Raw genomic sequence first — 17,528 nt, 5'->3', positions numbered from 1 at the left:
TACCGATCTCAGTCTGGGATTGGTACCTCCACACCATGGAGACTGGCTGGACCATTCTTCCCTCTATCCGGTGGTGGATGCCATTCCTCCACCTGCACCGGTGGTTCCGTACCGTCACTGATCTCACACTCCATTGTTTCCATCCGTTCGTAACTTTCTCTTGCAAATGGGCATATGTTTGGTCAGGTGTTTTTGTGCTACTATATGGTAGCAGGACCCGCTGGCATTTTAATATGTTTTTGAATTCTTTTTATGGATCAAGCCTTTAGAGATACTACTAAATAGCGTGTTTGGTAAGAAACTTGCTTTGAAACATGCAATTTTCATGTGTAAATAGGTTTTTCAAGGTCTTCAAGAAATCAACGACTCACAATGGACAACAAAAAAAAAAAAAAGTGGACATATAATATAGTAGAAGCACTTGGCCTAAAGCCTGTTTCATACTAAACAAATCATGTCAAAATGCATCTTTGGGGTCGGGTTGAGCATCGCTTGTTTTCACAAATAAGTGTGTTCAGTATATTCCACTTGCTAGGAATTAACACTTAGATTGTGATTTTAGACTAAAAATATGATTTTTTGAGCCTTCAAATTTATAAAAATTATGGATTGTTCATTTTTTTAAAGCGCAAAAAAAAAATTGGCCTTGTGTTGTGTGATTGGATGATTTAAGAGATGATTCCTTTAAAAATCAATCATACAGAACACATCTGTACGATCAAGTTAAAAAAAAAACTGAAATTGATCGGTTTGTAGTCAATTCTTATTTGCCAACTCATATATATATATATAAAAGAGAGAAATTGATACATGCTAAATGGGGGTTTTCTGCTCTTTCAGTGTTTTTTTTAGCAATTCTGACCCCATAAATGTGTTGGGCATGGTCGATTTACGAGAAATCCACAGGATCATGTGTTTTCAATGAAAAAAAAATGATGTTTGAAATCTTTACAAAGATTTTGGACCATTGATTTTAAAAACCCCACCCATGTGTCATAATCTAACACTTCAAGAGCTAATCCCTATAATATCAAGTACATAGATCACATATGTACCGTCCGAATTTAAAAATAAAACACAAAAACCTAAAAAAACTCATTTAGCACATACCCATTACTTTCTTTCTCTCTCTTTATATATAGAGATGCACTCCAAGATATCGTATCCATGTGTGTGATCCATTAATATGGCACAAAAATATTCCTTTTATGAATAATCCAAGAAAGAAAAAAAAAAAACCATCACCCATCACACATTGCCTGGCCTTCGGTTGCTAAAACCCTTGAGGTGCCTCCTAACCACAGGTAGTACACCCAGCTTTGAATCTTGCAGCAAGAGAGGCCACCCATGGGTGTTAAACTTGTGACATCCCGTCAACTAAGAAATATTAGAATAGGATTATGGTGTATTCTTTCTCTTTGCTTTTCCTTTCAAGTATGCGTTTAAATTGCTTCATTTTTTTTTTAAAAGTTAAATTCAACATTTTGGAGTTTCATTCCTTTATTTTGCCGTGTCTTTACGTTGTGTTGGAGGCTGTGATTCCCTGTTGACAAGGGGCTCCGCATGGTTGGTAGGAGCTGGCAGTGTACATTTACCTGTGGTGGGAAGTTTCAGGTTCAAAACCTCAGTGGTACGTTTAATAATATCTGGTGGGGCTGCCTAGCTAACCCCAGCTTGCCTTTCAAAAAGAAATAAAAGAGCATGAGACACACATCAGGGCCCATTCGAGCACGTTTGAGAGCGATATGGACAGTGCCCTTCTTCACCAACAGCCTTTTATATATATATATATATATATATATATATATATATATATATATATATAAAAGGCTTGATCCTCAGCAAACAAACCATATTGAACACATCCATGTGGTTAGATTCAGTCCATGCAACTTTCACCCATGATTTCTAGTTCATTAGTTTGGTACCTTCATTAGTATTCAATATTTACCACGTATATATATATTTTCTCCTCTTCTCCACCCATAGCGACACCTTAAAGCAATGGCATTCTCAACTGATGAAATCATCTCTGAATTCCTTTAAGAATAGTACAATGTTTTGGATGGCACTGACACCTCAGATAACTTTTTTGCTTTTTTTTTGGTAATTTACATATAAATGACTAACATATGTCAAATTTAAAATTACATGCCTTACAACAACAATAACAACAACACCTACATCCCAAACAATTGGGGTCGGCGATATAAACAGAAAAGAAAATCATTTTGGGTCTTCCACATGAATTCTTCTCCTCCAATCATTTCTATCTAATGTCATCTCCTCGACGAGGTTCAAAGCATTCATATCATTTCTTATCATCTTCATTCGCCTACCCCGAGTTAAAAGAGATCAGGGTAGGCCTAGGAAGACTTGGATGAAGATGATAAGAAAGGATATGAATGCTTTGAACCACCGAAGGCATGACATTGGATAAATGATTTTCTTTTTGGTTCATATCGCCGACCCCAATTGTTTGGGATGAAGGCGTTGTTGTTGTTGTAAGGCAGCTAATTTTAAATTTGACATATGTTAGGTCATTTATATGTAAATTATCAAAAAAAAAATTAGCTGCCTTAGGTTTTCAATATTTAATATAGATGCCTAATCTTTCAAGAAATTACTTATATATAGCCTGAGTTGCTTTTTCTCTTGGAAGTTACTTATTTATCAGGAAGCATAGCTGCAAAATTATAGGTTTACGAAAGTGACATTCAGTGATTAAAAAAAAAGGGTTAGAATTGTTATTTTCAAAAGTTAGCTAGAGTTAGGTGAACAAAAAAAACAACTCAGTCTGTCATTTGAGCAATTTTGAAAAAGGCTTAGGGTTTATTGTAATTATTTAAAATATGAGGTAGCTAATGTAATTTTTTCCATATGTTAGATGACTATACGAAAAAAGTATCCTTTTTTGTTAAGCCTGTCTAGGGTTTATAGGAAAGCCCTTTTAAAACTAAATTTTGTAACTTAGCCGAGGCAGGAGTAGTTAATGCATGTCACCTTGCGTTGGGACGTTGCAAGTTCGAATCTCGTTGGTATGGTTGTATAACTGGTAGGAGTCTGCCTAACCCTAGTTTTCTGTCGACAAAGAGATTCATATCTCATTTGCATGAGAGTTCAAATACGTTCATGCTTGGTCTTAAAAACCCATTCAGTCGATCATTATTTTTTAGTGCAACAAAGTGATTAAAGCACTCTTATTATTGAAAATGCAGAGACAAAGTAGGTGGTTATACGTAATACCACCAATATTAGGTTGTTCTAGTAAATAGCTGATAGTTGGGCAGCTTTTTGTAAATTATTCAAATTTCTGGTTGTTAGAGTGTCGCTAGTATGCATATACTAATTCTTTGGAAAGATTGGAAGATAATATTATTGCTGATTGGCAACGAGTCCCTCCCCCAACTCCCATTCATCTCTCTCTCTCTCTCTGGTGTTATTGGGTCGGGTTTAACCTGGACCCGACCTGTACCAAACCCTATAGGGTCAGGGTTTGATGATAAATAAGAAGGTCCAATTAGAATCTGGGTTGAACATGAAAGGTACAATTAATATATAGAGATGGGTATGGTTTGTGAAATTTTATACCAGACCCGGACCCAACCCAAGTCCCGACTAAGATCCAAAAATTTTCAATGTGAAAAAAACAAGAAAAGTTATTTTACAGGGTATGGTTTCTCGTGGTAGGTCGGATTAGACCTGAGTCCGAACCCAGTACCATCATCTCAAATCAGTCTCTCTCTCTCTCTCTCTCTCTCTCTCTCTCTCTCTCTCTCTCTCTCTCTCTCTCATATCCCATTGAAGTGGGCCTTGTGGTAGGTGACCATAAAACTAAATTAATAAAGATGGTGTAAGATTTAGATATTTAAACAAATTTTCATGTTCGGTAGGTAGGACTGCATACGGATCTGATACAGGCAGGATCCTTCCTGATCTGAAACCAAGTCTGAATTTTGTACGGTAGATCCAAAGATCTGGATCTAAAGGACATCCTATAATATAAAGTTGAATCCAGATCCAAAATATGTGTGGCAATATGGTATTACTGGATCCCGTAAAAAAAAGACTAAAATCAAGGTTTTCACATGTAAATGTGCAACTGGATCAGATCTAACTATGAACATAAATCTGACTTAAAAAAATTGATCAGACTCTGGAAAAATAATCTGAATGAGTAAATCCGAATCCAATACAAACACACATTTGGATCCTATTTTAAGAATTTCATATCTAGAAATAAAGTGTTGGATCCAGATGGGAGGTCCGACCCAAAACAATCCATCTTCACCCCTGTCGGTGGGTGGATATTAAATATGGTTTTTATAGCATGAGAAGGTGGGGTCTGGGTAAAAGAGGGTTTACTAGACCTAATGGATCTAACCGGAGTTAGTCAGACCGGTGGGCTTTGGTCAGGACTCAGAAAGTACACTGTTGGATAGGGACTTGGGATTGTTGGCAATCAGACCCAGCTCTTTGAAGACCCAACCTGGATTGGTCTACAACAATGACAAATATGAATTAAAAGTAAACTAGAGAGTCTTCTTTGGGACCCTTAGCCACCCCAAGCATATCTAGGTAGGAGATTTAAAGGAATTTAAAAATGAAAAACTATTTGTAGAAATAAAAAAAAAGAGTAGGGGAAGCCTTTCTCAGTTATCAGAGCCAGGTTTCGATCCTGGGACCTGTGGGTTATGGGCCCACCACGCTTCCGCTGCGCCACTCTGATTTGTTGATACATAGTTCACATAAGATTTTATAAATAAAATTAACGCAGAAGTTTGGGCAACAAGAAAAATACAAAGGTGAAACAGAGCGTCTTTGCTAGCCAACTCTTGAAGTTATCATAAGGATATTTTTAACTAGAACAGACAATCGTTCTCCATCCCTTGGTGTGGGTCCAGAAAATCGCTTTGTTGTAAACAGTCAAAGAGTGTTCCTTAGAGACGTGCCTTTCCCACAACCTTGGTTGCAAATTTTGTTGTTCACATCACATATCTCAAAATCTCATCTAACCTCCCAATTATAGGACTGCTTCACACTCATGTTCCTCTTATAATACATGGCTAAATTCAGTAATTTACTACTGTATTCTCCTCCAAGCAGTTGGGTAAAATGGGTATAAGGATACCACCGACTCTCTTTAAAAATTGAAGACATTGGCTTTTGGCCTGCATGAAGACGATATTTGAAACATGGAAAGTCTTTAAACTTGTTCAGTCCAATAGGAACATAGGTCCACAATGACATGGTTACTGTCATCACCATGAAAGGGACAGCATGGTCATTGGAAAAAGCTGGTTTTGAGGGGGTATCCCTTAAACCACATCCTCTTTTTGTAGGATTTTTGTTAGGTTAGTTGTGAATTCTTGTGACTAGCCCATCTCAGCATTTCTACAGTTACCCATCTGTTTTTTTCTCTATTACTAAAATGAATAAAACAGAACAGCTCATCATGTAAATCCTCTCCATTTTCCACCAGACCTGCTTTTCTCTCAAAGACCCACATCTTTTTTTCATGAATTAAAAGAGAAAAAACAGAAATTCTATCTTTCTTCAGGTAAATTCTTCAACAGATTCACCCACACTGCAGTTTTATCAGACACCCACATTTTTTTTCCTTTTTTTCATTAAAAGTGCAGGTAGTTCTTCCATCTGCATCCTCACCAATTTACCTCTGTGAGACCCAAAAGAGAAGAAGAAAAGAAGCTTCAAGATCAATCCAGGGGTGAAATTATTAAATAAAAAAAGGAATGGAAAGGAAAAATCTTCAAGAAAACGATACACCCATGTCTTGGTCCAAAATTGAGAGCATGTCTGCATGTAGGACCCTTCATTCAACAAAGGGATAAAGCCATGTACAGTTCTCCATCCATCTCACCCACTAACATAATTTCCACCATTTTCCTTTTTCACCGCACATTTCTATAAACAACATAAAGAAACAGTGATTTTTTTCTTTATTACAGCAAAAGCTTTCATATTTTAACAATTCAGCAAGGCACATGGAGCGCCAGAGACAGTATAATCCAAGCCGTTTATCTACTTCTGTAACATCTACACCCCAGAAACGCTCTCTCTCTCTCTCTTTAATTAATAGTTTGAGTCTCTAGATCTATGACATTTTTAGAATATTTTAGTCCCTTTCTGATCTCATATTGTCCCAGAGTTGGAACCAAATTCATTTGTGGCTTGCTTGTATATTGAACCACTGTTGTCTTAAGTCTCTTCTTTTGTTGGTGTTGGTTGTTGGCAATCTCACAATATGTTTCAGCACAGGAGAGGTCAGAGTCTCACCGGCTTCAGGGATGAGAGTCATGGATTGTCTAAGGACCATAGGCGTAATCTCTTAACAACTTCATTGGATGAGTTGCAGCATTCAGCAAGTGAGTCTTCTTCCTTCTCTTTTCCTTCCTCTTTGATTGTTGATGTGATAGGTTTGATTAGCTTCTTACCTAAGATTGATTGATCTTCTGCTTGCGGGTGTTTCTGCAATGTCTTTTTTTTAGTGTGTTAAACAGTTTGGTTTTTGTGAGTAGATCTGAGGTGGATGTTTATCTCATCATATGGTACTCACCAATTTGATATACCACCGGTTTGTGTCAGGATGCATTCATAGCCATTGGATTTTACCAACCAACTTGCAGACTTTTTTCTTTTTCCAGAAAGTGGTTGTTATGTCATGATGTTGCTCATTGGTTCTTGGCTGTAATTGGGTTTGTTGTGGCACTGATTTTCTCGAGATCTTTTTCATAGTTTCTGCAAGATTAATGAGGAGGGTTTCAATCGGAGGGCCGGTGGTCAAAGCCATGGGTGGATCCACAGGGATGGATGATCTATTGACATCAGATGGGGGGAAGCATGATTATGATTGGTAAGTTTGATGTTCCATTCATCTTTTCTCCGAGAGTTGTTTCTTTCTATGATTATAGTTGGTGTACAATTAAACGAGTATTATTGTTGAATATCACAATTCTGGGTGTGTCGATTCAATTGGTATGCAATTTAGATCTGAGTTTCAACAATTTCAGTTCTGCTTTTGATTCTCAAAGAGAGGCAGAACATTAAGAAAAATATGGTGGATTATTTCTGTTGAAGAATTCAGCATTTGAGTTGAGCTCTTTTGATTTTCATAATTGACAAAATACTATGTTTGGTTGCTCTTCAAGTGCTTCCTAGATCACAAACATATTAACCAAAAAAATCCAGTTCTACTCTTGAAGGTATTTGTTATTTGTTATGATTTGTATTTTTGGTAATAAACAAAATGATATATGAGCATTTCTAGGAGTATTTAGCATAACCAACATGTAAACTTGAGTGTAGCACCAGCGTCTAGAGGGCCTGATTTTCTTTTCCAGGGGAGCGTCCCTTTTGTTGTTTTTCTGATTTTCTGTTTCCCTACATCCTCACGCTGCCCTGTTAGAGGTTGTAAGCAGGGGAGGTTCCTTTCTGTTTCATGCTGCATACAGAATTAAGTGCACAGTTTCGGTGGACTGATCCCATTTCCTGGAGTAGGGACGGTGGCATTGGGTGGTCCGAGTGACCTGCTGTTCCTTATTCCTGTTCTACTTCCTTTTCTGTTCTGTTGTTTATCTGTTATGATGATTCTGTAACGGGACTGCGGTGACTTCTCGTCACTCTGCCCTCATTCTTTTATACATTCTATGAATGAATTATACTCTCAAAAAAAAAAAAAACTTGAGTGTAGCACCAATTTTGTTGAATGGGGATAGATTTGTCACTTTGACAAATAAATATATCACAACCACAATTTGCAATGACAATCATAACCTTGATGTTGAGGCAGCATCTAGGAACATGCTGCTGTCAGAAAAATATTCAAAATCATATGCAAAGGTTATAACAGTTATGACTTCCCCAGTTCCACATCCAATGGGCACTTCCAAGGGCCCTACCTATTCCAACAGCCAGCCAGCCACTTTGTTTTTCTTTTAGGTAAAGTGTGTCCAAAATGGTCTGATTATAAGTGGGCTAACTGAGAAATGCCCCTATTGATCTCTTTAGGGAGCTCTAGATCCAGTCAAATCAACTCATTGACCACCCTGGTGTAGAAGCCATGTTATAACTGATTGAGAATATGAAGGCTACCTCTTTAGTGACATCTGCCAAGTCTTTTCTATAAATAATTAGGGTCTCCTATGCCATTCAGGAAAGAATGCAGATCCATCCAATGAGGTAAACATGGTTCCAGCTTTTTGAATATTTTAGAAAAGCTACCTTCCAAATAAGCCCATGCCAATTGTATGCAGGGCTGTAAACTGTTCAAATCCAGATAGGCAACAGATAGGTCCATGTTCTTTAACTGTCAGTGGCTTAGTTGGGTGATATAGGAACAATGCCATAATTATACGGAGAACTGTGAATCTGGATCCAGGGTTGGTTCCAACTTCCAACTTCTGGTGTCTTGAACTTATTCTAGTTTGAAGTCTAACACAAACCCACATGATGAGAACCATGGGTTTTACATTACCAGATCCAACTAAAAGCGGGGAAGCCATTTTCCCTGGTATATATACTTTTACATGTAAAATTTATCAGATCCAAACCTGTCTCTGATATGCCTTTTCCTGGATTTGGATCCAGAATGAACTGTACCCTAAAAAAATTGAGTTTTTTTCTTCTTCTGTACCTGTATCACAAGTATCAACAATATATTGGCTATATCCCAATCAGCGTTTTGGGCAGCAAACATATTAGCATAGAATGTGATATTTTTAGAATATTGCCTATATTTAGAATATCATGATTTATCCTCACACTAACACTTTTTTAAACTTATATTTTATTTTTAAAAATTTTATTTTATTTTCCATAATACTAAGATACTATATATGCTGATATTTTACAAAGATTTTTTTAGAAATGCAATTTTTCAATTTTTTCACAAGATTTATTCTCATTGAGAAAATCCTGAGAACACGATTTGTAATATTGATTCTAGTACTCCTAGGTCTCCATGGTATTAAGACTGGTTGGAAAAAGGGTCATATAGGCTCCTACTTTTCTTGTTTACCTACTGAATGCAAGTTGTTTATGAATAATATACACATTATTTTGTGAACTTCAACTGGTTTTATATGTTTAAGATATTCTTATTGGATGCTAGCGCCAAGGCTTGTTCTTGTTAGGAAGCATCATCAACCTTTGCTTCCAATTTCAGGATTAAAAGAAATTAGTTGTGTTGTCTTAATCTGATAGCCATGGTCAGTGATGCATCAACTTTTCCTTTTTTTTCTCTTTCTTTTCCTGGTGGTCATATCCTTTCTAATGAATGTGAGTGGCGGTAGCACCGCAATGGAAAAGTATACACAGGGGCTGTGGATCTGCGGATCGCTTAACTGATTCCTTATGTGCCAGCAGCCAATCACATAACAGCATTCCATGGGCCCCACAGCAACAGAATGTAGGCCTCAATAAAAAATTGTCATGTGATTTTTCTGGGGCACATAAGAGATCCCTGGTCCCAAGTATATGGATCCCCGTAGGTGTAGCTCTCTCTTTCCTTGTCTTGGTATTTCCTTTTCTTTTCCCCAATTGACTCTTCTTTTGGTTAGTTAAATTTGGGCATAGCCTCATGTAAGTCTTCAATTCATGCCACTCGGCTATCATGGTGAATTTTTTAACAAAACAACTATTATTTTCGACCACATCTCGTACTTGCCATTACACAGATTAGGTTATTAATTGATCAAATCAATCACAAGGTATGATCATCTCCTGTTTTTATATCGACCAATTATTTTTAATATACTACAAGTACTGTATGTGCGCACACATTGGAGAGAGAGAGAGAGAGAGAGAGAGAGAGAGAGAGAGAGCAACTTCAATTTGGTTGAATCTTCAGAATTAGATTTTAATGTAGTTCTTCCTTCAGTTGATTTGGTGCCAAGGTATTTTGGACTTTCTTATTTTGTTGACTATAAGTTGCTTCGTGCAGAACTTATTTTTTACATTGTTTATGAATTCCAATATTTGTATCGGTAAAACTGTAACTTGGGATCCAAGGATTTCTTAACTGATCCCTTGCGTGCTTTAAAAAAAAACCTACTGATCCTTATGTGCCTCAGCCAATCACATGACAGCATTTTGTGTGGGGTCCTCATTCTATTGCTGTGGGGCCCAATGAATGCTGTCATGTCATTGGTTGGCAGCACATAACGGATCAGTTAAGTTAAGAGATCACTAGATCCCCTCTTGTGAACAAATTGATATTTAATAAACTTGGTCACATTGCATGTGATAATGTCATTTGTACTACTGCACCCAAAACTTGTAATATTACATCTCTCTAGTGAGAGAGAAATGTAATATTACAAGGACTTTCATTGTTTAGTCAGGACCATGGCAGCACGTTTTGGTTGCAGTAGGAGAGAGAGAGAGAGAGAGAGAGAGAGAGAGAGAGAGAGATGTAATATTACAAGGACTTTCATTGTTTAGTCAGGACCATGGCACCACGTTTTGGGTTTACATTTCTCTCTCTCTCTAGAGAGAGAGAAATGTAATATTACAAGGACTTTCATTGTTTAGTCAGCACCATGGCACCACGTTTTGGGTGCAGTAGTACAGAGAGAGAGAGAGAGAGAGGACCTATGTAGCTTGCAGTTGGCATGGTCTCCACTTCATTCTACATAGCCAACTCTGATCAATTTTAGTTTTAATGTAAACAGGCTCCTCACACCACCAGGCACTCCATTAGGTGAGAGCCAGCCAGCCACATTGGCCCAGACGGGTAAACCAGCCACTAGATCAATCTCTGCGATGAAATCTTCAAGGGTAAAATTCTGCAACCACACCTTGCATAATGATAAAAATGGGCTCACCAACTTTACCCAACCACCATGAAAACTACCAGACCTGTGATTTCATGAAATATGCATGTCCCACACCAAAAGTGATGCACATGCACCTACAGCAAAGTCTAAGGATGTAAAATCCACATCATGGACTCATCCACTACACATAAACACGGCATTCATGTGACATGTATCTTTCTTGATGCATGACAGCAGAAGCATGGTGCCCACGTGGATTTAGTGAGCCCATGATGTGGACCATTCAATCTTCAAACTTTTGTGGCATGTCTGTTCATGTGAGTGTCCCACTACACGTTTGGGATATGGTTTTCTGAGCAGATGGTCCATGGTGATATATATATATATATATATATATATATATATATATATATATATATATATATATATATATATATATATATATATATATATATATATATATATATTGGCTATTAATGAAGGTAAGAAACTAATCATTAAAAATCACTTTTTTCTTCAAAAATTTTCATTTTGTTTTAGATCAAATGTTACTAAAAATATGTTTACCGGAGTGTGAACTAGGTATTTCTGACACTTTTTTGCGAATGACCCTGTAGATGAGTTCAACACGGTCCGTTTGCTTAGAATTGACTGTTTGCTTAGAATTGACTGTCGGATCGTATATTTTTGAGGAAAAAAATGCAATTTTTGGATGCTCTAATACTTATAGGAATTTTGAGCTGTTGATTTTCAAGCCTTAAAAAATCCTGCTTATGCGTCAAAATCAGCCAATCCACAGTCCAGTGCCCATAAACTGAATATGTAGATCACATCCCTACAGTGAGATTTAAGAAAATAAATTACAAAAATCTCATTTCAAACTCTGGCAAACATATTCTAGTGACTTTCTCTATGTGCATGTGTGAGAGAGAGAAGTTGGAAGTTGCTAACCACTTTTCTAGCTAATTGAGCTTTGGAAAGGTTTTTTTCATGTGTTACTTAAATCTGACCATTCTGATGTGTTCAACATGGTCTATTTACTAGAAAACGATACTTGGATCATGTTTTTCAAAAAACATGATTTTTTGAGCCTTTCTTAGACCATTGATTTGTTAAACCTTATAAAGACCTACCTAAGTATCAAATGATCCAAGAGTCTATTCCTATAAAATCAAGTATGTATAACACATGTACGGCCAGATTTAAGGAAAACACGAAAAAAAACTTTGTTAGCTAAAAAAGTGGTTAGCAACTACCACTCATATATATATATATATATATATATATATATATATATATATATATATATATATATATATATATATATATATATATATATATATATATATATATATATATATATATGGTTAATTTAACATTAAACTAGTTGTGATTATCATTAGTTGAATCCAATCATATTAAAATAACTAAAATACCCTTAAAGTGATATTTTTGAAATATATGATTACTTTTTTTACGTCAAAAAAGGTACATTTTGATGAATTCATAGTTCCTTTTTGGAAAAGTTGATTGACTTTTCAATTTAGTTTAAATTTAAAAGACCTCTAATGCCCAAAAAGTAGCCATGCATTTCTAAAAGTATCATTCTTTTAAGGGTATTTTAGTTTTTTTATAAGGTTGAATTTATGTCATGTTAAACTCAACTATTTTAATGTTATATTAACACACACATATATATATAGATAGATATATAGAGAGAGAGAGAGAGAAAGGGTAGAAAAACCGTTTGAAAGCCCGGATTTAATCAAGCATGTAGAATACATCGGATTTAAGAAAAACATAGAAAAACCGTTTGAAAGCCCGGTTAGCACGGTTAATTACAAAAGTAGTTAGCAGCTATCACGCTCTCTCTCTCTCTCTATGTATATATATAATAGGTGCTTCTATGGAGGAACACACTTGATTTACAAAAATTTATGTTCTAAAAGAAAAATCTAACCGTTAAATCATGTTTAGTATATTCTATTTATTGTTTTTATGTGTTAAAGTTGAGTCAAATATGATTTTTGTACAATTTTTTAAATGACCCTTGTTTTGATAAATTGTGAGCCATTGATTTTCACTATCTCAAAAATAGAATCTTATAACATGATATTTTTTTTTAACATAATAAATAAAAAACACATGTATGGTTAGATTTACCATTTGATGGCTAGATCTATGCAAACAAGAGTGTGCACCACTACATGGTATCGTAGTACTGAACCATCATGTATAGATATGATGTTTTGCAAATGGTTTTTGTTTGTATAACATTAGGCATTTTTGTTTGCTCAAATGTGCATTTCAAGATATATAAAAGATGCCCCAAAGGGGTTTGGCATAGTGGGATGGGGCCTAGGCCACTAGTTTAGGTTCAAATCTTATGAGTGTTATCTCTTGTGCAAGCCGAAGTGTGGCGACTCCCTAGGAGCAAGGGGTAAGCCCACTGACTTTTATGTTGCCAAAACAATGATCATAAGTACGGCTGGCAGAGTCAACACGGCTAGGTCTCCGATATGAGGGTCGTTTCTCCATGTAAATATAAAAATAAAATAAAGATAAAAGGTCAACAACATATATTGCACTAAAATTTGATGATAAAATATTTATGTTTTTTTGTTAAATGAATTTAATTTAAAGTATGTTTTCAGCAAATAAGCAACGAACTGCATTTATGGCATGTTTGAAAGTGATAAAAATATAAGAAAAGTGACCAATGGGGGTTGGGGCGTTGGGGGTTGGGGGGCTTCGCTTGTTGTCAAGAGCAATTAGTGCCAGTCACCTTGTGTTGGGACATTGCATGTTTGAATCCCAATGGTATGGTTGCATAACTGGTAGGGGTCTGCCCAACCCCAACTTTCTCTATTGAAAAAAAGATGTAGGAAAAGTGAAGATAGAAAGCGAAAAAAATCCACTATTACAAACTAGAGAATTTTTTTTTGATAGAAAGCATTTCTCCATGGGATGTAGGAATGTTTTCAGAAAAAATTGCATTATTTTTCTCATACCCCCGCCTCTCCTCCATCCCATGCATGCCTATCAGCGCTGAGCTCTAGCACTTGAATTTCGGCTGCCTCAAGGCCGGAGTCAGCATGGGCAGGGTCGAGGGCTCCATCACATCAGTGTCGTTCTTGGCCTCCATGATCTTGAGGAAGCCCAACAAGCAGACCCTGATCAAGTGGCTGAGGATCATCTGGGAGTTGGCCAGGTTGAATGAGTCCAGGCTGAGGATCATCTGGGAGTAGGCAGGCCATGGTCATCATTCTTGATGATCTTACTCACCTCCTCCTGCTCCTCAATGCGTCCAGCAGAGACTCTTTTGTGTAGTTTCATTGACCCCTCTTTGTTTATGCTTCTTCTTCTCGGTAGACAAAACAACAGTAGGATTGATGGAGTGTGGCGGCGGTGTCGGGGTGGCTTCCATGAAATTTTTTATTTAATTTCTCATACTACACAAACAAGGGAAAAGTTTTCATTTAGGAAAGTTATCATATCAAAACTTCTCATAAGCAATTTTTTTTCCTACAAGAGTTTTTCTTGCTTCCAAACATGTCTTTTTTAGATTCAGGTTACCCAAAAAACACATGCAACTATATTTTCTGTGCAATCCTAATGATAATGGTCCATAGCAAACACATTACTCTCATATATATATATATATATATATATATATATATATATATATATATATATATATATATATATATATATATATATATATATGTGTGTGTGTGTGTGAACTGTTGGCCTCAACTATTGCTCTTTATCCGTATTATACATGGTAATTGGATGATCCAAGAGCATGTTTCTATAAAACCAAATGTCTAGATAGTAAAATTTTTTAAAAAAGTTTAAAGAAACTATGAAAATCTTGGTTCATAACAGTAAACATATTTTAGTAGAGAGAGAGTTTTTCATCACATGAGATGTCAAAATCAACCAGTTTACCCATGTGCAAATGACCTAGATTTAAGAGTCAAAATGGCTGTCGCCATCTACTCACAAATATTATATAATCTCTCTCTCTCTCTCTCTCTCTCTCTCTCTCAAAAGCACTCTTTCAATTCTAGAAATCTGTGGTTTGAGGTCATTCACTTATCAAACCTCGGTTTAGTCCTGGAATAGGCAACAATTTCTCATCCGCAAGCTCTGCAAGCAACAAACAGACTGAACATCGACCTGGCAGAGATGCAGGTTTCATCTCCCAAGCAGTAACCGCATCAAACCCAGAGAACCTACAGGCCTAGTTTCAAACAAAAACAAGTCTTACTCATGGGATTTTTTGGTGGGAAAATATTGGCTACCTTCGTGGGTTCCAAAACCCTTAGTTGAAACTCATATAGGGTGAGGTCATTTTGACCAAATCTAATAAACCAAACATGTAGATCACACATTTGGAGAGTCAGATGTGCAAAAAAAAATGAAAAAAAAATAAAGATTTTCACTAACAGGCTTGGAACCCACGAGGGTATCCAACATTATCCTTGTTTTTGGTGCGTTTAATTAACCAGGAAGTAAGTGGGTGCATGCACTAATTTATCCAGAAATGTTGGGTATGTAAGGATATTGATTCTGAAGTACAATCCAATACCCCAACTTATCCCATGATTTTTGGAGACTTAAACAACCAAAATAACATTGTTTTGTAGTCCCTTGATCCTACTCGTCTTCTTCAATGACAAACATTTTTCAGGCTAAACCAAGAAATTCTTGATAATGCTATCACCTAATTTTCTTTGTTCCCATATTTTTTCAGATCCCAACCAGCCAAACAGAGACCACTGTTCCAGTGAAACCCACAAGAAGCATATCCACTTCACGCCCTTCCACTACATCATCCCACCTGACCAGTTCTCCGGCCTCCAAGTCAGTCCTCAGTACTAGCTCCATGTCAGTCAATTCCAGGCCGTCAACTCCAACCCGCCGGCCAACCGTTCCGTCCCAACCGAGACCATCAACTCCATCGAGATCAACGGTTCCTTCCCATTCGAGACCATCAACCCCATCGAGATCAACGGTTCCAGCCCAATCGAGACCATCAACTCCATCCAGATCCAAACCACCTGCCCTCTCCCCTAGACCCTCCACCCCTACCTCTCGGCCGCAGATTCCAGCAGCAGTGAAACCTGCCCCTGCAAAACCTACTGTGCCAACAATGACCCGAACTACTTCCCGGCCCTCAACTCCTACTCGACGTCCATCTACAGAGACTCCAGCCCCTGCATTCTCTCCTATTGTAAAATCACCGACCACCACCACCCGTAGCCCAGCAGTTGCATCCCGCGCAAGGTCTCCGAGTCCCCGGCCACACAGCCGACAACCATTAGCTATCCCAAACTTTTCCACAGAAGCGCCACTAAACCTGAGAACTACAACAGTAGAAAGGCCATCCTCTGCTACCCGAAGCCGGCCAGGCAGCTCATATTCCACTCACAGAACTGAAACAGTTAGCAATGGACTGGGAACAGTGACGCGGCCATCTCCTGCAAGAGGAAGAGAATATCCCAGCAAGGAGCGTGTGCTCGCAAATGGGCAGAATGCTGGCCATATCGAGAACAACCAAACGGGCACGAGGACACCTGCCTCAAGACCACCACCCTCAACGGTTGACAATGGTGGGTTTGGAAGGACAATATCAAAGAAATCGATGGACATGGCTCTCAGGCATATGGTAATTCACCAATTTTCTTAATCAAGACACTTTTTTTCCTGTCATGCATCACATCACTTCAATTATTTGCCAAAGCAATGAGCAGTTAATACTGACTGCCATTACACTCAGGTTCTTACCTCGTTGTTTTACTCGTGTGCAAACAGGATATCAGGCATAGCACAGGGAGTATCCGTTCACTTTCTGGCAGTTCCATTTTCCCTCAAAGTATCCGTTCAGCCACATCCAAGATCCGACCAACGAACCTGCCGGATACCCAAGTTCCCAGCAAAATCAGCAATGGTAAGATTTTGGAGAATGGCCATGCTGGAAAGTTTTCGGATCATGAGAACAGCAAAGAGAGAAGCCATATCGTTGATCTCATTGCTGAACGGCTGGCTGTGAAGCTGAAGGAAGCTGACAAAATGAGAGAAACAGACATCTCGATCAGCACTCGTTATGATTCATTCTTACAAAAAGAAGACTTGAACACAGAATGGTTGCACAGCCTCAACGAACAGAGCCCAATCTTTGACCATCGATTTGAGCAACTCCCGGAACCCTTCGGCTTTTCATAATCTCCTACTTATTTTGTCTTCTTTTCTTTATCATTTGAATCCCATCCTGAAATTTGAGCCTTTATGCATGGATTTTAGTTCTTTCTTAAATGCAATACACATTTCTAAACCACTTCTGTAATACACAAGAATGAAATCTCTTTGGTATATGAAACAAATTTCACCATGTTTCGAGAACACAAACATGCATTTACGCAAACAAACACCAAGATACAAAATTATCTTATTCAGAAACATATGAAATAACCTGTCCCAGACAACTCTTAAAACATCAAATGCTTCATGCCACATTGTGCAAATCATAGAAAACTTCCGGATCTCCATTCCTACAGTTCAACACGTTGAAATGTCAAATGAGTGATACTCAGCAATAACTCATGTTACCATGGATTTATGAGGCCGTGGAAGATGTACCTTGCTAGACATCATTCCACAGACATGTGACAACATTTGCTTTCTCAGATGGCCCCCCAGTTATCTGCTCCATGCAAGGCACATGTT

General features: G+C 37.5%; 1 protein-coding gene and 1 non-coding gene across 3 annotated transcripts; one reads left to right on the top strand and one right to left on the bottom strand.

Moving 5' to 3' along the window:
* Positions 1-4,657: 4,657 nt before the first annotated feature.
* Positions 4,658-4,729, bottom strand: TRNAM-CAU (transfer RNA methionine (anticodon CAU)). Its single transcript has one exon. It is a non-coding gene; the product is annotated as a tRNA-Met (tRNA).
* Positions 4,730-5,393: 664 nt separating this feature from the next.
* LOC149839354 (uncharacterized) lies at positions 5,394-17,210 on the top strand. Of its 2 annotated transcripts, XM_090002498.1 has the most exons (8): positions 5,394-5,560; positions 5,638-5,858; positions 5,970-6,050; positions 6,280-6,386; positions 6,757-6,874; positions 10,692-10,797; positions 15,556-16,470; positions 16,617-17,210. In XM_090002498.1, exons 5-8 carry the CDS (start codon positions 6,771-6,773, stop codon positions 17,025-17,027), a joined length of 1,536 nt encoding a protein of 511 aa, XP_089858624.1. In that variant the 5' UTR covers positions 5,394-5,560; positions 5,638-5,858; positions 5,970-6,050; positions 6,280-6,386; positions 6,757-6,770; the 3' UTR covers positions 17,028-17,210. The 2 variants fall into 2 exon arrangements, with proteins under 2 accessions (XP_089858624.1, XP_089858623.1); XM_090002497.1 differs by having other exon boundaries at positions 5,970-6,386.
* The last annotated feature ends 318 nt before the right edge of the window (positions 17,211-17,528 follow it).

Source organism: Nuphar pumila, chromosome 4 (genome assembly GCF_984573655.1).
Source record: "Nuphar pumila chromosome 4, dmNupPumi1.hap1.1, whole genome shotgun sequence".
NCBI lineage: Eukaryota > Viridiplantae > Streptophyta > Magnoliopsida > Nymphaeales > Nymphaeaceae > Nuphar > Nuphar pumila.
The sequence above is the reverse complement of the archived record's forward strand: the minus strand, read 5'-3'. Positions and strand labels throughout refer to the sequence as shown.